This window comes from Pelobates fuscus, chromosome 2 (assembly GCF_036172605.1).
Source record: "Pelobates fuscus isolate aPelFus1 chromosome 2, aPelFus1.pri, whole genome shotgun sequence".
Classification (NCBI taxonomy): domain Eukaryota; kingdom Metazoa; phylum Chordata; class Amphibia; order Anura; family Pelobatidae; genus Pelobates; species Pelobates fuscus.
This window is the reverse complement of record NC_086318.1, coordinates 244656403-244678820: the sequence shown is the minus strand read 5'-3', so window position 1 is coordinate 244678820 and position 22418 is coordinate 244656403. Positions and strand designations below refer to the sequence as shown.

Below are 22418 nucleotides of genomic sequence, written 5' to 3'. Positions count from 1 at the left end.
CTGACCCTGGTGTTTCTCAGAGCAGCATGAGATGTGTGCGCTGATTAGGACATTTCCTGCCACCTTTTGCATTATTCATTAACAGGCAGTATGATTATTCTATACAATAACACTATTGTAGATTATTTTTATGTCCCACACCCAGTGGTGTATCCTGGTTTTGTGCTGCCCTAGGCAGGACAAAACTCAGGCGCCCCCCCTCCCCCCACGCCACCCCCACCCAACCTTCCCCCCGCCCCGCATTCTAAATACACACACACACACACACTCGCTAACAGAAACACACACACACTAACAGACACACTCACACTCACTAACAGACAAACACACTCACTCACTAGCAGACACAAACTAACATACACACACACTAACAGACACAGACACACACACTAACAGACACACACACACACACTAACAGACACACACACATACACACACTAACAGACACTGACACACACTAACAGACACACACACACACACACACACACTCACCCACCCACATTAACCCTTTTTTTTAATTTATTTATTTTTAACACATTTTTTTTAAATTTTTTTTTTAACACCTTTTTTTTTTATTTATTTCTAACACTTTTTTTTAAAATTAATATTTAACACATTTTTTTTTTTATTTACCCCCCTCCCCCCTCCTTACCTTTGGGAATGCTGGGGAGGGGGGGTGTCTCTTCCTCCCTGGTGGTCCAGTGGCTGCTGGGCGATCGGGCGGCACTGCCTGGCGGGCGGGCGGCTGGCCGGCGAGGGAGCACTTCCCCTGAGCTGTCTGCTCAGCTCCCTCGCCGGCCTCAGAGTGAGGCTGGGAGCCGGAATATGACGTCATATTCCGGCTCCGCCTCCCAGCCTCACTCTGCGGCTGGCGAGGGAGCTGAGCAGACAGCTCAGGGGAAGTGCTCCCTCGCCGGCCAGCCGCCCGCCCGCCAGGCAGTGCCGCCCGATCGCCCAGCAGCCCGCCGGCATGTCTGTTAGCCGCAAGGCTAACAAGACATTTGCCTTGGGCATTTGGGGGCGGCTTTTTTTGCCGCCCCCTGGAAAATGCCGCCCAAGGCAAATGCCTTGTTTGCCTCGCGGCTAATACACCCCTGCCCACACCCCAGGTTTGAGACTCCAATTGTGTGATGTCATCCTGCTCTTTAGCCAGTGGAAAGTGCCATGTGGGCATCCAAATTCTTTATATTGTAAAGAATTTAATTCATCGCTTTCCTTTGAACTGCAACATGACACAGCAGAGTTTTACTCGATCGTTGTAAAGTTGCCAATCAATCGTTGTAAAATCACCTCTAGTGGCTCTCTGGAAACATTGCAGTTTCTAAAATGGCAATGTTTTACATTGCAGGGTTAAGAGGACAGGGCCACTATACCCAGGCCCCTTTATTGAGTTGAAGTGGTCTTGCTGACTTTAGTGGTCCTTTAATGGCAAGAGATGTTCACATCAGTGCCGGCCTTAGGCCTTTAGGCGCCCTGTGCAAAAAGTCTTCACGGCTTCCCCCCCATACACCTTCATCCATATATGTGTGTATAGGGTTGAAGGTTTATATAGGGGATGTATTAAATTAATAATGACTTAGAAACAAATATTAATTCCCCCTTCCTTGTTGTTACCTTGCAGTAAGGGAGGAATGCAGATCTTGCAGTGTGGCGGGAATGGTGTTCCAGTGTGCTTCGAATCTGGTCTGCCTCTTCACCGGGTGCAGACTATGAGTAACTGTCTCGTTAGCTCAGGCATTTACAGTGTCAGAGCTTTCCTCTGGTAATCTGCAGCAATGCACTCATTGGCCAGAGCTCAGAAGACAGCTACTCATGGTCTGCATCCAGCAGAGAAGTGCAGGCCAGAGGTGCCAGACTGCCTCTGCTGCATTACAGAGGGGCAGACTAAGTATGTCACATAATACTGAAACAAACAGTTACAGGCAGACAGTAACACACACACACAGTCACAGGCAGACAGTCACACAGACTCAGTTGCCTGTATACAGTCAAACACACAGGTACAGGCAGACATTCACACAAACAAGTACAGGCAGACAGTCACATAAACAGTTACAATCAGACAGTAAGACACACTCAGTTACAGGCAGTCAGGCACACTCAGTTACAGGCAGACAGTCAGACACACTCAGTAACAGGCAGACAGTCACACACACACACAAACAAACAAACTGTTACAGGCAGACAGTCACACATGCTCAGTTACAGGCAGACAGTCACAGAGACAAACACACAGTTGCATGCAGACAGTCACACTCAGGTCCAGGCACACAGTCACACTCAGTTCCAGGCAAATAGTCACACACACACAGTAACAAGCAGACAGTCACACACATTCGGTTACAGGCAGGCAGACACTCATGCATGCAGAAAGGCTCACACACACACTCCGTTAAAGGCAGACAGTCACACACACAGTCGAAGTCACACACAGTTGCAGTCACATACAGGCACAGCCACACACAAAGGCATAGCTACTGCCACACACACAGGCAGGCAGACAGTCACACAAACAAGTACAGGCAGACAGTCACACAAACAGTTACAAGCAGACAGTAAGACACACTCAGTTACAGGCAGTCAGGCACACTCAGTTACAGGCAGACAGTCATACACACTCAGTAACAGGCAGACAGTCACACACACACACACACAAACAAACAAACTATTACAGGCAGACAGTCACACATGCTCAGTTACAGGCAGACAGTCACAGAGACAAACACACAGTAACAAGCAGACAGTCACACACATTCGGTTACAGGCAGGCAGACACTCATGCATGCAGAAAGGCTCACACACACACTCCGTTAAAGGCAGACAGTCACACACACAGTCGAAGTCACACACAGTTGCAGTCACATACAGGCACAGCCACACACAAAGGCAGGCAGTCAGTCACACAAACAAGTACAGGCAGACAGTCACACAAACAGTTACAAGCAGACAGTAAGACACACTCAGTTACAGGCAGTCAGGCACACTCAGTTACAGGCAGACAGTCAGACACACTCAGTAACAGGCAGACAGTCACACACACACACACACACACACACAAACAAACAAACAAACTATTACAGGCAGACAGTCATACATGCTCAGTGACAGGCAGACAGTCACAGAGACAAACACACAGTTGCATGCAGACAGTCACACTCAGGTCCAGGCACACAGTCACACTCAGTTCCAGGCAAATAGTCACACACACAGTAACAAGCAGACAGTCACACACATTCGGTTACAGGCAGGCAGACACTCATGCATGCAGAAATGCTCACACACACACTCTGTTAAAGGCAGACAGTCACACACACAGTCGAAGTCACACACAGTTGCAGTCACATACAGGCACAGCCACACACAAAGGCATAGCTACAGCCACACACACAGGCAGGCAGACAGTCACACACACAGGCAGGCAGACAGTCACACACACAGGCAAACAGACACACACACTTACCTCTTTTCATTATGGCTGGAAGGGAAGAGTGGAGGCAGTGCAGCTACTGTAGTCTAGTTGTTGGGGAAGCAGGGACTCCTTCCTGCTTCCCCCTTCCTGTGCAGCAGTTACCATTAGCTTCAGGAAGCTTTTAGCTCCGCCTCTGAAGCCATGTAACCCTGCCTCCAGCACTCACAACCCAGCCCCCAACTGTCTGTAAGCCCCGCCCATGCTGCCATCCTATTTTCTTTCATATTCCCAGGGGAAGAATAATTTATCATCCACCCAGGTACCTGATTTAGCTTCCCTGCACTCCTCTCACCCGGCCATGTGTGAGCTGTGTCAGCCGCATAGCGCCCCTTGCTCAATGGCGTCCTGTGCGGCCGCACAGCTCGCACACCCCTAAGGCTGGCCCTGGTTCACACTATCAAATAGATCAGCAATTTGATCCATATTCAGTTCAAAAACAGTTCTGAAAGAGTTGTCTTATACCTGCAGTAGCATGCCATACAAACCATGAAAAAAAAAATCAAATAATAGTCCCACATTTTTAGTCAAAGTAAGTAAATCAATTAAAAACATTTACATTACATAATGTTAAGACTTGCTAAGAGCCACAAAAAAGGCTCATGTGCATCAATATCCACATTAGTCGGATTGGTCACTTTACCAGTGCAGTATAGGCCTTCCAGAGTTGTATTTAGTACGAGGTTGACAAGGCATTTTCCTTGAGTGGCATTTTCAGGGGGTGGCAAAAAACGCCGCCACCCCCAAATGCCCCTGCAGATGCCATGTCAGCTGATGCCATATGACTTCACTCCGGCCCCGGCATCACTATGAGGCGCACGAGGGAGCTGAGCTCCCTTGTGACCTCAAATGTGAGCCTACCTGCCCGCCAGCCTGCTTGTACCTGCATTCCCTGGCAGTCCGCCTTTGCAAGCATGCCCTGCCACCCGAGATGCAGCCAGGCCCACTGGACCCCAGGGAAGACTTCACTCCAGCACTCTCAAAGGTAGGTGTGTTAGTCTGTGTCTATTACTGAGAACATGTGTGTCTGTTAGAGAATGTGTATGTGTCTGTCCCCCATCCCCCAGTAGCACTCCTGGGTACAAGCTTTAAATAAAACAAACACGAATTGATTATTACATAATTATAGACTCCAAAGAGTGTGTGTCTGTCAGTGAGAGTATATATGTGTTTTTCAGTGAGTGTGTATGTGTGTTTGTCAATGAGAGTGTATATGTGTTTGTCAGTGAGTTGATAAAATAGAAAGGTGAACAGCGCTAAAGATCAGAAATTGTACATACGTTTAGTAGAAATACTGGCCAGCGGAGTAGCTTAAAAAAAAGGAAAAACAAAGAAACAAATAATGGTACAGTATGTATGAACGATATAATTCCACAAGAACAAAGGTGTTATATTCACACTCACACTTTGAGGAGCTATATCAGCTTGGTGTTAAGAGCTTGGACGGAATAATCCCCGTCTATGGATTTCTTGAGGTTCCAGATCGTTGGTGAGTTGTAAGTATTCGTTTTATGAAAAACAAGAGTAAAATACGCCACATGGTATAGTACGTAAATATAAAATATTGTAGTAAGAGTAGATGATCCTACTTATATATACATATACTTACATATACTAGAGCAACGACCTGCTCTAGTTTGGAGAATTTCAGGTGGAATAATCCCCACCTCGGGATATAGTGAATTCACTTTTGAGAAAGCTTCGGCGAAACGCATCAAGTGAGGAAGAATTTTGGACTTTTATACAGGACTGGTTTTATAGTGTATTATTCACTTTTTACTTATTGTATTAAAGTATATATAATTTTTAAACCATCCAGTCATTTTTTTTGTCCTCCTTCCTATTTAATACTGCTTTGCTGCTATACCTGGGTCCACTATATCCCGAGGTGGGGATTATTCCACCTGAAATTCTCCAAACTAGAGCAGGTCGTTGCTCTAGTATATGTAAGTAGGATCATCTACTCTTACTACAATATTTTATATTTACGTACTATACCATGTGGCGTATTTTACTCTTGTTTTTCATATAACGAATACTTACACCTATAAACTCACCAACGATCTGGAACCTCAAGAAATCCATAGACGGGGATTATTCCGTCCAAGCTCTTAACACCGAGCTGATATAGCTCCTCAAAGTGTGAGTGTGAATATAACACCTTTGTTCTTGTGGAATTATATCGTTCATACATACTGTACCATTATTTGTATCTTTGTTTTTCCTTTTTTTTAAGTTACTCCGCTGGCCAGTATTTCTACTAAACGTATGTACAATTTCTGATCTTTAGCGCTGTTCACCTTGCTATTTTATCTGTCCATTTATCACAAGGTAGAGGGAACACCTTGTTGGTGAACTGCTGCTCAACCTTGAGAAGAGAGCACTTATTACCCTTTTGCGTTTGTCAGTGAGTGTTTGTGTGTTTGTCAGTGAGAGTATATAAGTGTTTGTATGTGAGTGTGTATGTGTGCCTGTCAGTGTGTGTTTCTGTCACTGAGAATTGTGTCTGTCAGTGTGTGTATGCATGTGTCAGTGTGTGTATGCGTGTCTGTCACTGAGAGTGTGTGTCTCTCAGTGAATGTGTATTTCTGTTAGTGAGTGTGTATGTCTGTCAGTGTGTGTCTGTCAGCTAGTGTATGTGTGTCTGTCAGTGAATGTGTGTGTCTGACATTGAGTGTGTGTGTGTCTGACACTGAGTGTATATATGTGTGTATGTGTGTTTGTCAGTGTGTATCTGTCAGTGAGTATATGTGCGTCTCTGTGTGTCTGACACTGAGTGAGTGTGCATCTGTCAGTGAGTGTGTACGCATTTCTGTCAGTAAATGTGCCTCTGTCAATGTGTGTGTATCTGTCAGTGAGCGTGCATGTGTGTCTTGTCGGGGGGGGTGTATGTGTGTCTGTCAGTGAATGCATGTCTGTCAGTTTGTGTGCATGTGTGTGTCTGTCAGTGAATGTGAGTGTGTGTGTGTGTAACTGTGAGTGAGGGTAACTGAATGAGTAAGTGTGTGTGTCTATGAATGTGTATGCTTCAGTGAAAGTGTGTGTTGTTTAAACAGTGTGTGTAACAATGACTGTGTATCTGTCAGTGAATGTATGTCAGTGTATGTGCCAGTGAGGGCATGTGTCTGTCAGGAAGAGAAATTTGGAAGGGGGTGGGGGGAATGCTAAGTTTTGTCATGCCTAGGGCAGCACAAAACCAGAATGCACCACTGCTCAGGATACTCCCCATTGGGTTACATGTACAGATAAGCACACATCCATTAAACTTGTTTTGCACCAATTCAAACGGCATTTCAAAGTACATCCAACTTAATCCAATATATGCCTTTTTATCAACAACTAATAAAGAATGTGCCATAGTATTATAATTACCAATAAAAATACTTACACATTGATTGTGACTATCAGTAAAATACTCCAAAGACATTCTACTGTAATTTGTGTGGGAGGCGTTTGGTGCTTTTATTTTGTAATGGGTGCGGAAAGTGGGATGGGTGTGTCAAGGGCATCACTGTATCCTTGGAACTAGGCATCACAATGTCTTGTGCTGGCCTTTTATATACTACATGTGCGTTTTGCAAGACTGGGAGGCTACAATTTTGACAAGAGTTTCCATACACTAGAAATAACTTTTTAATGTACAGTAAAAACAACAAAAAGTTAAAGGGACACTATAGTCACCAGAACAACTACAGCTTAATGTTCTGGTGAGTATAGTCTGTCCCTGCAGGCATTTTAATGTAAACACTGCCTTTTCACAGACGGCCACTAGAGGTGCTTCTTGGGTCAGTGCTACATTTTAAGACTCCCTATGTCTCTCGGGGTTCTGATGCTCAAGAACGTAGATGTGATGTCATGCTCAAATGCCACGTGACCTCTAGTGGGCAATCAGAGACTTTCTTAGGGTATTACAATTTTTTTTTTAATTTCCCGTGTCGTGGTTTCCAGTTTTGGTTATCAATGTTATTTCTATTGATTCCTGTGTATTTTGACCATGGCTTGTTATCTGACTATTCTGACTTCTGTATCCTTTGACCTTTGGCTTGTTTACTGTTGTTGTACATGCTGTTTCTCTGACTTTGGCCTGTCCTGTACTATTCTTTCCTGAACCGTCATAACGGTCACATGTACTTACCTGATGGCCATCGTTCCACCGGCGGCGATCGGCGTTGCTCCCACTGTGGGGAGACTGCCTGCAGCCCAGACAGTCTCCCCATGGCGTATTAGGACCATGGGGTCAACAGAGAGATTACATGGTCACAATAGGTGTCCTAGTATCTGCCTGCAGGGGGACTGCCTGTGCTGACAGGCAGTTTCCCTGCAAGTGGAAAAAAAATTAATTAATGTTAATAAAAAATAATTATTATATATGTGTATATAAGTATGATATATAGACATATTATATTTATATAATATATGTCTATATATCATATATATATATATATAATGTCATACTAAGTGTATTTTTATATTAATGTATACATATTACACTTATAATTAAATTACACACGTTTGTGTGTGTATATATATAAAATACAAATAATAAGTAAATTAAATTAAATAAAAAAATGTAAAAATAATTAAAAAAAATTAAATTATATATCTATATGAAATGTTATTCTAACTGTATTTTGATATTAATATATATATATTTATATCAAAATACACTTAGAATTAAATTGTATATATCTATGTATATATAAATAAATACAAATAATTACAAAATATACATATGTCCATATACAAAATTACATAAATAATTATATAAATATACACGTAGACTTCAGATATATAAATATGCATATATATTTAAATTCTACGTGCGTATGTATGTAATATTTTTATATAATTAAGTAATTTTATTGATTGCAATTTGAAAGATCTGCCTGACAACCCAGGCCAAAAGTCCAGAGAATTTAATTTACGTTTTACTGTTTTTAAACACTAATATTTGTGTTCAGCAAAGTCTCCCGAGTATAACAGTACCCCCTATGTACAGGTTTTATAGCGTTTTTGAAAGTTACAGGGTCAAATATAAGGGTCAAATATTTTTACATTGAAAATTGCCAGGTTGGTTATGTTGCCTTTGAGAGCATATGGTAGCCCAGGAATGAGAATTACCCCCGTGATGGCATACCATTTGCAAAAGAAGACAACCCAATGTATTGCAAATGGGGTATGTCCAGTCTATTTTAGAAGCCACTTAGTCATAAACACTGGCCAAAATTAGCATTTAATTTAGTTTTTTACTTTTTTTCACACCCAAACAAATATGAACGCTAACTTTGGCCAGTGTTTGTGACTAAATGGCTACTAAAAAAGACTGGACATACCCCATATTGAATACCCTGGCTTGTCTACTTTAAAAAATAAAATAAAAATATGTACATGTGGGGTGTGATTCAGAGATTTATGACAGATAACAGTGTTACAATGTCACTATTGATACATTTTAAAAAGATATATTTTGAAACAGCAATTTCCTATTTGTACTAATAGCCCTATAACTTGCAAAAAAAAAGCAAAAAAGCATGTAAACACTGGGTGTTTTTAAACTCAGGACAAAATTTTGAATCTATTTAGCAGGTTTTTTTCATTAGCTTTTGTAGGTAAGTAAAAGTAAAAAAACGTATTTTTTTAAATTTTTCACCATATTTTATTATTTTTTCTAAAGTAAATTTTATGACATGATACAAATAATGGTATGTAAAGAAAGCCCTTTTTGTCCTGAAAAAACCCAATATATAACTTGTATAGGAACAGTAAATGAGAGAGCGAAAAATTACAGCTAAACACAAACACCACAAAAGTGTTAAAAGATCCCTGGTCCTTAACGTACAACATCGCAAAAACAGGCCGGTCCTGAAAGGGTTAACATTAAATCCAGCTCCTGTAGTTAGTTTCTTTCTTTCTTTCCTTCTTTCCTTCCTTCCCTCCATGGCTGCAGCTTAGTAGGACCGTGGTAGTAGCAGTCATGAGTTAGTGGATAATGATTGTATTATATTGAGAAAAGGTGTGAATGTGTAAAATCAGAAGTGTGTATTGATTGTGGTTATTTATATAATGGATGGTGGTAGCAGCTCACTAGCAACCACTTCCACTATCCTGATATACATTACTTTCTCCATCTGACATCCCTCCTTGTACGCCTCTGTCCTGAGATTTTTTTTTCCCCCTTGTCTTTTTCTGGCTGTTTTTTTTCTACGTTTCTCTGCTCTGCCTCCTCTGTACCCCTTTTCCCGGCCATATATCTTGTCAAAAGATAACTAAACTCTGGGTGACAGGGCCAGTGCATCCTATTAGCACCTGCCTCCCTGCTGCCGCTGAGATGTATTCCTCCTCCCGATGCTCTGAAATTCTGCATTGAATTAGAAGGAGGAGGGCAAGAAGTGAGAGGGGCAGCTTCTTGGCATCTGTACATCACTGGAGAGGCAGAGTTTTGCAAATTGCAGATTGCTGGAGGGACCAGCCGAAGCAGCAAGGAGGTATAGGCCCTTGTTGCAGTGGTGACTGTTGTCATCCTGGTAGTTCTTTATGTGCTGTATACTAGCCTTTTGACTTGCAATATTTACAAATTGATGGATATATTTCAAGATCAAGTTTTTAGAAGGAAAGGAATTGAGTATGTTGGTATGTTATATTTTTAGCTTTATGTTTTGTTATGCATGACATATGTGCACATTACTACATAATTAGACACGAACAATGTAAGCATTGTGTATTATTTTAGCAAAACATGTTTGGTTAAAAAGCAGTTAAGCATGCTTTTTTTTTTGTTTGTTTTGCTTTTATTTAGCACCTGTTGTGATTTCAACGCATTCAATCTTGGTGCAGCTAGATGATTTATGCAGGAAGATGCTGTAGTTCAAAATAACAAACAGCACCTGCAATAAATTATCTTCTGCAGATAAGGTTAACCAGAGTGTTGGAACACTGGCCCACCCTACTCCACCCCGGGGCCCAAAACATACATTCTTATAAAGTGCAAAAATAACACATTTCCCTGCAGCTAATCTCCTGCATTACACAAAGTAGGGACCTTGCAGAATTTGGATTCCATCCAGCACAATTTCTTGCTTTGGGTCACAATAAATATATACACACAGCATACAAGAGCTAACAACCTATTCATTAAACAGCAACTTGAAAGCTCACAGAATTTACTATTTAAAAAAAATAAAAATGTAAACACCTAACTTAGGCAACAATAATGGGTGTTTAGTTATAGTATATGGTTACACATTACACAAGCCTTCCAATGCCAATGTAACCCATTTTTGGCAGGCTCTATCCTAGAAACCTAATGCCTGCTATACTGTTTATTCCTAATGTTATTTTAACATGGTTGATGTTAGACATGAGTGGGACAATGTGGAGGTAGAGTGTGAATAAATGTAAAGGATAATGTGGTCAGGTGACGTGTGGGATTACTGAAACCAAGCAGAAAAGTAGACTGGAGGGGGCAAGTACAACAGGAAGTGAGGGTGTTTAAAAATAAAATCAGTTTGGATAAGTGAGTGCAGATGACAGAGTATCATGTGCACAGGAAGAGCAGGTCTAGAGAGGAACTAGTTCTGTGTTTGATGTTAGTCCAGTAAAACTATTTTGGTTTGAAATGTACTGCTAGTCTGAATAGTGTGATTGAAAATGTTTACCCAGGTTGATTCTAGTAGATTCTAAAGACTTTAAAGAGATTTACTTACAACCACAGTGTACCTGGAAACCAGTCTCTTTTTGAAAGAGAAAAAAAACGTAAAAACCCCTTATGCAATATAAAACACCAGTACCCAAGGGGGTAATTATGAAAATAAGTTACCTTATAAAATAGTAGATGTTTAGAAGATTCCTCGGATCTTCTGAATATACATATACATAGATAAAAAAACAACCTACAAAATAAAATCAGAAAGGACCACAAATGGTGCAGACCAAAAAACACCAGGTAATAGCTAGTGTAAAAATGCACTCACAAGCATAAATTTAAAGCAGGCAGAGTATGAAAATATCGGTAGTACTTCTTTCTTCTCTACTTCCTGACTTCTGTGCTTGTTAGGAGATAAGAAACAAAACACATAGTGCAACACTGTATAACACCAAAAAGAACACTTTATTTTATGCACTCACACGATAATTAAAAAGTAAAAGCCCATCACAGTTTCTTCAATCTCAGGAGAAATTCTGTATGCAGCCTCCAGGATCCAGAAATCTGTTGTGAAGGCAATCAGTAAAACACAGGAAAAACGGTGTTCTTTCACCGTACACGTTTTGTCTATAAATAGAGTTCCTCAGGGGTATTCAGCATGTGTCTGACAATTCTACCAAGTCCTGGGTTTAAAAACCCTGGTTTGCTCCTCCTAAATTGCCTCACAGCCAATCGGGATGGAGCTAATCCACTTGATGTCGATAATCCTCATTTGTGGCTCATTGTGAATCCTTCTGGTTTCAAAAAGTCCAAGGTGGCAGAAGTCTTTTTATTCTGCAGTGGAAAGCATATGCTTTCCATCTTCATGTAAGTTCGAATCCACTCGAAAGTCTCTTCACAAAGTCAATTCTCCAAGTCCACAAATAACAAAATCTAACATACACGAAACAGGTATTATTAAAATCTGATATGAATATTTTAAAATCTTATAATAACCAATCGGTAATAACAAAAGGAAAAAAAAAATCATATCAAAATTAACATTAAGACCATCAAGCTGCATGGTCTTGAGAGTATAAATCCAGAAACCCTCTCTCTGTCTTAACTTTAACACTAATTCACCCCCTTTTCATCTAACATAATTTTCTCTATACCTATACACGAAAAAATCCCTGGATTAAAACCAGAGCAATGATTACAGTGCACAGGCACTGAATGAATAGTTAATTGTTTCCTTATATTATTCTGATGTTCTAGAAATCTCCATTTGAGGGGTCTAGTTGTTCTACCAATATACTGTGCACCACATCCACATGTTAATAAATAAACTACATGGATAGTGGTACATGTTATATTGTGCTTAATCTTCCTGATATAGGTTTCTATACTTGTGGATCCTGTAAAAGTTGTCAGTATTCCTTGAAGAGGACTTATACGTTTAAAAGCAACATAACTAATGAGTCCTTTAAGATTAAACACAATATAACATGTACCACTACCTACGTAGTTTATTTATTAACATGTGAATGTGGTGCACAGTACATTGGTAGAACCCCTCAAAAGGAGATTGCTAGAACATCAGAATAATATAAGGAAACAATTAACTACTCATTCAGTGTCCGCAGATCCATTGTGACCAAAGGAGGCGCTCATTGTGGCTACAGGCGTTAAAGTATAGAAGCCCGATGTGCACACTGTGCAAATTGATCTTCAGAAAGACCCACCTGGGGTCAAAACGTTGATCGGGACTTTGTATATGTTTTCTTGAAGTGATTAAAATTTAACACAGTGATTTAAAAAATCATGGAGTGCACCCTATTTTTTTTTTTTTATATAACGCGGGCCTGCACCAGAGTACAAATAAAAATGTTTAGTTTTATATATATATATACCGTATTTATCGGCGTATAACACGCACTTTTTCTCCCTGAAAATAGGAGGCAAATGATGTGTGCGTGTTATACGCCGATATACCATATTTATTTACCTGTCTTGAAGCGTGGGCCGGTGTTCAGCGCGCACCGCGGTACTGGAACTTCAATTTCAGGTTCCGGTTTCCGGCGGGACTGAAAGGAAGTGTGCACACTTCCTTTCAGTCCCGCCGGAAACTGGAACCTGAAATTTAAGTTCCTGTACTGCGGTGCGCGCTGTGAAGCTGGCCCACGCTTCAAGACAGGTAAGTAAATATGGGACAAGGGGAGGGGGGACACTATGGGAGGGGGGGAGAACACTATGGGAGGGGGGGAAAACACTATGGGATGAGGGGGGGGACACTATGGGATGAGGGGGGGAACACTATGGGATGAGGGGGGGAACACTATGGGATGAGGGGGGGAACACTATGGGAGGGGGGAGAATACTATGGAAAGGGGGGGACACTATGGGATGAGGGGGTAACACTATGGGAGGGGGTGGAGAATACTATGGGAGGGGGGAGAATACTATGGAAAGGGGGGACACACTATGGGGGGGGTGGAGAATACTATGGAAAGGGGGGGACACTATGGGATGAGGGGGGGACACTATGCAAGGGGGTGAACACTATGGGAGGGGGTGGAGAATACTATGGGAGGGGGGGAGAATACTATGGGAGGGGGGGAGAATACTATGGAAAGGAGGGGGAACACTATGTGATGGGGGGAGAATACTATGGAAAGGGGGGAACACTATGGGAGGGGGGGAGAATACTATGGAAAGGGGGGGGGACACTATGGGATGAGGGGGGGATACTATGGGAGGGGGGGAAATTTCCTGGAATTTCCTTCTTAAAATGAGGTGCGTGTTATACGCCGGTGCGTGTTATACGCCAATAAATATGGTATATATGTATATATATGTTTTTATAAATATATAATATAATATAATCATTTTTTATTTTGAATTTTATATAAAAGGAAAAAAATATGAACTTATGTACAAACCATTCATTGAAATATCTTATAATTGTATCTTCTTATTCTTCAGGGATAACACTGGCATTTCTATAGCCATAGAGCAATGTCCATTTGTCCTGGGATTAAGCAATGAAGATTCCGAGTTGATTTTGCATGAATGTGTGCAACTGACCCAAAATCTGAAGACTACGGAGCGGTATCTTTTCCTGTTCAGTGATATGATCATTATTGCAAAATTAAAGTAAGGATTTTATAATATATAAATACAACATTTCCTATGAATGTATGAAAATGGAGGTGCCCACAGCAGATATTTTTCTCCATTAGGATTTCCCTTCCCATTTCTCTCAGCATATCATCCTTCTTGTCTCCAGATCACATCTTAATATTTCTCAAAACCAGTTGGGAGTGCAAATCTTCAGGTGAAATGCAGGAGGGAAGCGTACAGCGCTATTCTCTTTCCGGTCACTTGCACTTGGCCATGCTATAATCAATAGGTTTGTGAGTGAGTGCTCTGAGGATCACAGCAATGGGTTTGTGAGTGAGGGCTCTGAGGATCACACCCCACACACTTTAGATGAAGTGCATATTGTCGTACTTCTTATTACTACTTGCTCGGGCTGTTTTGAGGTGGTAGGGATATATATATTAATTCATATGTATGCTCCCTGTGCTGGCGCCCTAGTGATGGAACTGGGCTGTATGATGGGACTCCACAGATCAGAGTCAGACAGCATGCTTCCCAGGGATCTGAGATGTTTGTATGTAATTGTGACTTCTTGACTGTGTCTGCATGTCTTTGTATGTATGTCTCTGTATGTCTGTGTATGACTGTATCAGTATGACTATCTGTATGTCTCTGTATGCATGTCTGTATGACTATATGCCTTTGTCTGTATGTCTCTGTATGCCTGTGTCTCTGGATGACTATGTCTGTATATTTATTTATAACTGTGTTCATATGTTTCTGTATGCCTTGTTATGTATGTTACTGAATGCCTGCATCTGTATGTCTCTGTATGACTGTGTCTATGTCTGGATGTGTCTGTATGACTGATTCTGTATGTCTCTGTATGACTGTATGTCTGTGTTTATACGACAGTGTAACTGTATGTGTAGATTGTATAGTTTTGTGACGGTATGTCTGGCATGTATTTTTGCATGTATTTCTATGTCTATATGGCTTTGGAGGAAAGAGCCATACAAAGGGGCTGGTTGGGAGAAAGAGATACAGAAAGGGTCTTGGCGGAGAAAGAGACACAGAAAGGGAATTGGGGGAGAAAGAGACACACAAAGGGCCTGGAAGGGAAGTAAGAGACATATATGGGGCTGGGAGAAGTACGTGATACACAAGCTGGGTTGTAAGAAACACAAAAGGGGATAAAAAAATACACTAAATGAGGTGTAGGACAGACATTCAGAAGGGAGACTATGAAACACTAGAGGGGTAAGAAATCAAAAGGGGGGTTACGAGACACACAGGTGAAGACACATATGTTTTGGGGGGTGAAGAGAGTGGGAAAATGCATCTTTACCTGTGTAGCCAAAAATCTTTGCACCGGCCTTGGCTGCAGCTCCTTCAACCACAGCTTGTTCAAGCATTGCAGCCCCCCAAGAAGTAACTATGTAAGAGTACAGCATAGTTTGCATTATGGAGTCACTCTTAAGTGAAAATTTATAGCAGAGTACCAAAGCATTGTCCCCAATATCTAGTCTTGGTCATGGTGGCGATGATGAATCTGGTAACGATAATTCTGTTTCCCATATCACTGCTGACTTTGTACTTTTACTATTGGCCCAGAAGGTTCTCAAGTATGATGAGCTAGAAGATTTAGAAGAAGAGAGTGTGGAGAGGACAGGCAGCAATCCACTATTTTCTCTGGCAGATAGTGTGCACTTGTCTCTTGCATCTTCTTCACAATGTCAAAAGTCCATCTCCATCTGCTTTAGAATGTCCTCAGCCAACAGAGACAGTACGTCACCAGTACCACCACCATCAACATTTCCTTTAGCATTAATCAATCCAGTGCTAGTGTGCTGGATAGTGTAGGATAGTTTCCACTACCACATTTCCAAATCCACTTGCATCTTCAACATATGCAAGGCACACGGTTGATGCTACTGTATTACAAGAATAATACAACATTTGGGATCACTTTCAATGTCTACAAGAAGGCCAATGCCTGACTTCAGGATGAATGGCATTATCAAAGTTTATAATTATGTCTGCACAGAAAAAAAAGCATTAAAGTGTATTAATAAAGACATTTACATTTTAAATTTTTTGCTCATTCTACAGGGAGTGCAGAATTATTAGGCAAATACGTATTTTGACCACATCATCCTCTTTATGCATGTTGTCTTACTCCAAGCTGTATAGGCTTGAAAGCCTACTACCAATTAAGCATATTAGGTGATGTGCATCTCTGTAATGAGAAGGGGTGTGGTCTAATGACATCAACACCCTATATCAGGTGTGCATAATTATTAGGCAACTTCCTTTCCTTTGGCAAAATGGGTCAAAAGAAGGACTTGACAGGCTCAGAAAAGTCAAAAATAGTGAGATATCTTGCAGAGGGATGCAGCACTCTTAAAATTGCAAAGCTTCTGAAGCGTGATCATCGAACAATCAAGCGTTTCATTCAAAATAGTCAACAGGGTCGCAAGAAGCGTGTGGAGAAACCAAGGCGCAAAATAACTGCCCATGAACTGAGAAAAGTCAAGCGTGCAGCTGCCAAGATGCCACTTGCCACCAGTTTGGCCATATTTCAGAGCTGCAACATCACTGGAGTGCCCAAAAGCACAAGGTGTGCAATACTCAGAGACATGGCCAAGGTAAGAAAGGCTGAAAGACGACCACCACTGAACAAGACACACAAGCTGAAACGTCAAGACTGGGCCAAGAAATATCTCAAGACTGATTTTTCTAAGGTTATATGGACTGATGAAATGAGAGTGAGTCTTGATGGGCCAGATGGATGGATTGGTAAAGGGCAGAGAGCTCCAGTCCGACTCAGACGCCAGCAAGGTGGAGGTGGAGTACTGGTTTGGGCTGGTATCATCAAAGATGAGCTTGTGGGGCCTTTTCGGGTTGAGGATGGAGTCAAGCTCAACTCCCAGTCCTACTGCCAGTTTCTGGAAGACACCTTCTTCAAGCAGTGGTACAGGAAGAAGTCTGCATCCTTCAAGAACATGATTTTCATGCAGGACAATGCTCCATCACACGCGTCCAAGTACTCCACAGCGTTGCTGGCAACCTGTGGTCCATCATAAAATGTGAGATTTACAAGGAGGGAAAACAGTACACCTCTCTGAACAGTGTCTGGGAGGCTGTGGTTGCTGCTGCACGCAATGTTGATGGTGAACAGATCAAAACACTGACAGAATCCATGGATGGCAGGCTTTTGAGTGTCCTTGCAAAGAAAGGTGGCTATATTTGTCACTGATTTGTTTTTGTTATGTTTTTGAATGTCAGAAATGTATATTTGTGAATGTTGAGATGTTATATTGGTTTCACTGGTAAAAATAAATAATTGAAATGGGTATATATTTGTTTTTTGTTAAGTTGCCTAATAATTATGCACAGTAATAGTCACCTGCACACACAGATATCCCCCTAAAATAGCTATAACTAAAAACAAACTAAAAACTACTTCCAAAAATATTCAGCTTTGATATTAAGTTTTTGGGTTCATTGAGAACATGGTTGTTGTTCAATAATAAAATTAATCCTCAAAAATACAACTTGCCTAATAATTCTGCACTCCCTGTATATTTGCAATAAATCCACACATACTGGGAAATAAGACAATTTGAAGAAACTAATATCTATATATAAAAAAATAATAATAATTGGAATATCCCTAATGTTGCAAAAGAAAAACAAACAAGGGGAAATCCTGCTGTGCAACAGTCTCTTCTGTTATGTGGAATTTAAATAGTAAATGGAAAGTGAAACTGTCAGTATCCACCGAGAGAAGGAAAAGTAGAATGTAAAATGATCAAGTATCTAAACCTATCCATTTTGTATCCATTTTGTAAATGCACCGTGTGATTGGTTCTTAATGACAAGATTAGAATGAATTGATGGTACTTTTTTGGGTTCTACTCTGAACAAAACACAGGTTTGACAAAAGATATCAGTTAAGGTACAAATGACTGAAAATGTCACATATTCATGAATTTGGCAATGTTTACTGACATAAACAAAGTGGAACAGATGGTATACACTGATCAGCCACAACATTAAAACCACTGACAGGTGAAGTGAATAACATTGTTTAAATTGTTACAATGGCATCTGTCAAGGGGTGGGATATATTAGGCATCACGTGAACAGTCAGTTTGTGAATTTCATGTGTTGGAAGCAGGAAAAAATGTGCAAGCAAAAAGATCTGAGTGTCAATACACATAGTGCATCACAGTTTGCTGGTATGGGGCTGCATAGCCACAGACCAGTCAGAGTGCCCTTGATGACCCAAAAAGTGCTGGGCTTGAAAAGACCCTCCACTATTCCTGCCTCCTGCTTCACTTCTCCAGTACTGTTGATAGACATCTCAATTCTGCTAGTTTAATCTACAGAAGAATATGGTTATGAAGCTGCAGTTCACATCCACTATATGTTAATAGTCCAGGGGGAGGCTCTCCCAGTTCCCATTCTGGTTCTGCTTTGCCAGAAAGGGAGTCCTACTCTTCCCCAGGTGTGTGGTGGTTATAAGACTATAATAAACAGATAATGTTAAAGGAACACTTTAGTGTTAGAAATACAAAGATTTACTCCTAGCACTAACATGTTCCTCAGACCCCACATCCGCACCCCTGAGTTGTAAAGGGTTACACTTACTCGATTCCAGTGCCAAGGGAGCCGCAGTCAAGCTCTGTGAAACTCAAGGAAGAGTCTCTAGTGGCTGTCTACCGAGTTTCTCTAGACCTGCAATGTCTTACATTGCAGGGTAAGGGGGACAGAACCAGTGCAAACAGGCCACTTTAAATGAGATGAAGTGTTCTCTGTGCCTATAGTATTCCTTTAACAAGTGAAAACATATTTAGGTAATTTAATAATTTGAAACGCAGTATGTTTGCAGCTTATGTTGAATATGACTTTTCGCTAAAATTAAGGTTAATTTGAAACCTGAAATATTTTCCAGTAACAAAAAAATCCCCATCTACATAATAATTTTTATCGGTGTGCTAATCAAAATTAGATTTTTATTTATATTTCATCACTGCTGTAGTATGTTGTTGTATTATAAAGACAAAATGCGTTATTCACTAAAGTGAATTATAAATATAAAAAGTTATCCAACTAAAGAAACACAGTTTTCATTAAACACTGTGCTTGGTTAGAATAAGCCATGCATGCTGGGCAAAACCCCTTAAAAATTAAAATAAAGCTCAGTGAGAAGTGTGAGTTGCATGGCCCCCCTGGTCTGTGCCATCATTGACTCCATATTTGCACAGATTTGTTTTTTTACCAGCCCTGAACTCACTTAGGGGGTCATGGTAGTTAGAGTAACCATTTAAGATCAAAATAGCCAAACTGGAAAAATTGAGCTATGATTTCAGTTTAGCTACTCTGGCCCTAAATTTGAAATTCACATTGAATTCTCCCTTTAGTAAATTACCCTGACAGTGTTTCAGCAACATAGTTTCTCCCTGTTTTCATGGTGTTGCCAAGTTTGCCAGGCCAGCATCATGTCACTGGCATGGTATCAGTGTTAAGCCATTTTACTGTCAATATAGGGTTATTAGGTCCCCCCCTCCCACGGGTCTGGAGGGGTTAGAATCCATTCAGCCACTTACTTGAATCCAGCACCAATGTCCCTTGATGCTGAGTCAGGCTCCGCCCTTGCATTTCCCCTGCCGATGTCAGACGGCGGAGGAGAGCTAATGCGCATGTGCGGCAATGGCTGCGCGCGCATTAGACCTCCCCATAGGAAAGCATTATTCAATGCTTTCCTATGAGAAAAATCTGACGCTGTAGGTCTGTGAGGACGTTCAGCATCAGATAACGAACCAAGCCCTCTAGTGGCTGTCTGTTAGACAGCCAACGAGGGCAGACTTAGAGCTGCAATGTAAACATAGTTTGCAATGTAAACTAAGTGCAAAAGGGTCACAGCACCCAGACTATTTAAATTAGCTGAAGTGGTCTGGGTGCCTACAGTGTCCCTTTAAAGTTAATTGTTTTAAGTGCTAATAGAAATGATCTTTATCTTCTAATTGTTGTTTCACCTCACACCCCTATCCCCATGTCTGGGAAGCAGAATGTTTATTTACAATTAAAACATCAACTTGCATTGAACCACAAATGAGACATTTCCAGGAGATAATATGGGTGCTAAGATTATTGAAAGCCAGAACTTACTTTAAATAAAGCATAGGCAGGATGGTTAAATACATGAGTAACTGCAATATTTGTATGACTGAATAAGATCAAATGTATTGAAGATAACTCATTTTCAGTTAATAATTATTCACAAATCATATCACACGTCAGTTCATTATTAGCAGGAGGAGAAAGCAAATGTCAGCCATTAGTGGCCTCTGCTACTACGCTTTGAGGTTTGACTTTCTCACTTTCCTCCCACTTTGGACAAAACCAAGTGGGTGGTCTTCGCTGTGGCTGCTGTGGCTGTGATTACTCATGGCTGGTGTTATGTATGAAGCTGACAAATAGGAAAGTACGAAAAAAACAACAACTCTTAAATCTGTACACTGCTACTATGCATTTTAGTGATTGCTAATTATAAGAGCGGTAATGAATATATTATAAACACTAATACCATAACTTTCTTTTTAAGGGTAAGTTTTATGTTAAACAATAGTTTGACACATTTGTTTGCAAATTACATATACATATTTCCTGAATTTGATGGGGAAATCCAAGTATACATTTTTATCACCAGGAAAAAAACAAAAGACAAAGCAACAATCAAAAGACTGCTAAATAGCTACTGGTAAAATATATTGCTGCGATTGTTGCAGATTTGATGGGACTGACTGAATTCTGACTGGAATTGGCATTAGTAAACATGAGAATTGCCATTTAATTTAGAATTCAGTCATCCCTGAGTGGGATAGTTATAAGTGGTACTTTATCCACTCTATTTTTATGAGTGCTTTTCTGATTTCCATTTAATATTATTTATACATTACACAGTTTTGCACTATCCTTTTTTTTTGTATTTATTGTTTTTAGGTTTTCATGTTCAAAAGCTTACATAGGCAAGTATCTATGCACAGATTAAACTTGTGAATATTTTGTTTTGTGCACCATTGTTTTTCTTTCTCTAATGCTCGGCTCTGTCAACAGGATACTTTGGATTTTTGCTGTTTTTTCATACTCAGGAACTAGAGGCATAATGAATATCTTAACAGGCCTGTGTTTACAGTCTTTTCACCAATTGTTAAATTAATCCATCATAGAATATTCTAACAGTTTTTCTATGAATAATTAATATACGGATAAGTAAATGTATGTTTGTATATGTGCATGCTACTAGACGTATGCTCAGGAACTTTTTATACAAATTGATGTTTTGGTTTTTTTCTGTTTGATTAGGTCTGGTACAAGTTTTAGGATGAAACACAGAGTGGATCTCTCTGAAATGATTGCATTATCATGTGATGAAGACGATGAGGAAGAAGCATGTGCTTTCCATATCACTCCTAAAAATGCCCTAATTTTTATCTGGCCATACAATGGCTGCATTGCCACTTTCCGGTATGTAGTGCATTTTCTCTTATATATTGCAATTAATTGGAAGATAGCCACACTTAGACCTTAGGTGCTGCAATAATAATAGTAATAATACTAAAAATGGTGAACCAACTAAATTACAAACACGTGTGTGTGCACATATTGACTTTACAAGACACGTACATTATTTTTTTTTTAAATTCTTTATTTGTGATAGACAATCAGCATGGCATACAAAGTATATCAAGATTATATTCATATACACCAGCATCTGATATTTTTGGTAAATGTAACATCAGATACTTATTAAAAGGTGATGCATATGTTGGGGTGGTGAGGATGTTGTATCTTCCTGGCCTATCAGCCACTGCAGACTGTCAATCATTTTATAACTTATATACCAAGAGACGCACATGACTTCTAAAGGGCATTTTAGATATATTGTAAATAACAACATGAAGTGAGAATCCTTAAAAGAAGTAGCAAGTGGAAGATATGTTTCTACCACTAGGATTAGGTTAAAAAAGCGGTACAGGGATAAACTTCCATAGAACAATATATAAACTATATTAAGCAGTATATTAACATTTGATTTTATGCAAACTTTCTGAAACTTGTTGAATTTTTATCTGTTGCTTCTTTTGCACCCAAACCACCATTTTTGAACATGCAAAGTATTTTTGACAACGCAACAGATTTACAAATTATAATAATTAT

The 22418-nt window shown here is 40.3% G+C and overlaps 1 protein-coding gene across 1 annotated transcript in view; it reads left to right on the top strand.

Moving 5' to 3' along the window:
• Positions 1-22418, top strand: part of TAGAP (T cell activation RhoGTPase activating protein) — a 122575-nt gene that overhangs the window by 74517 nt on the left and 25640 nt on the right. Inside the window, exons 3-4 of the mRNA XM_063441212.1 lie at positions 14073-14243; positions 21564-21725. Of these exons, the coding sequence (XP_063297282.1) occupies positions 14073-14243; positions 21564-21725 (333 nt within the window). The remainder of the gene's footprint in view (positions 1-14072; positions 14244-21563; positions 21726-22418) is intronic.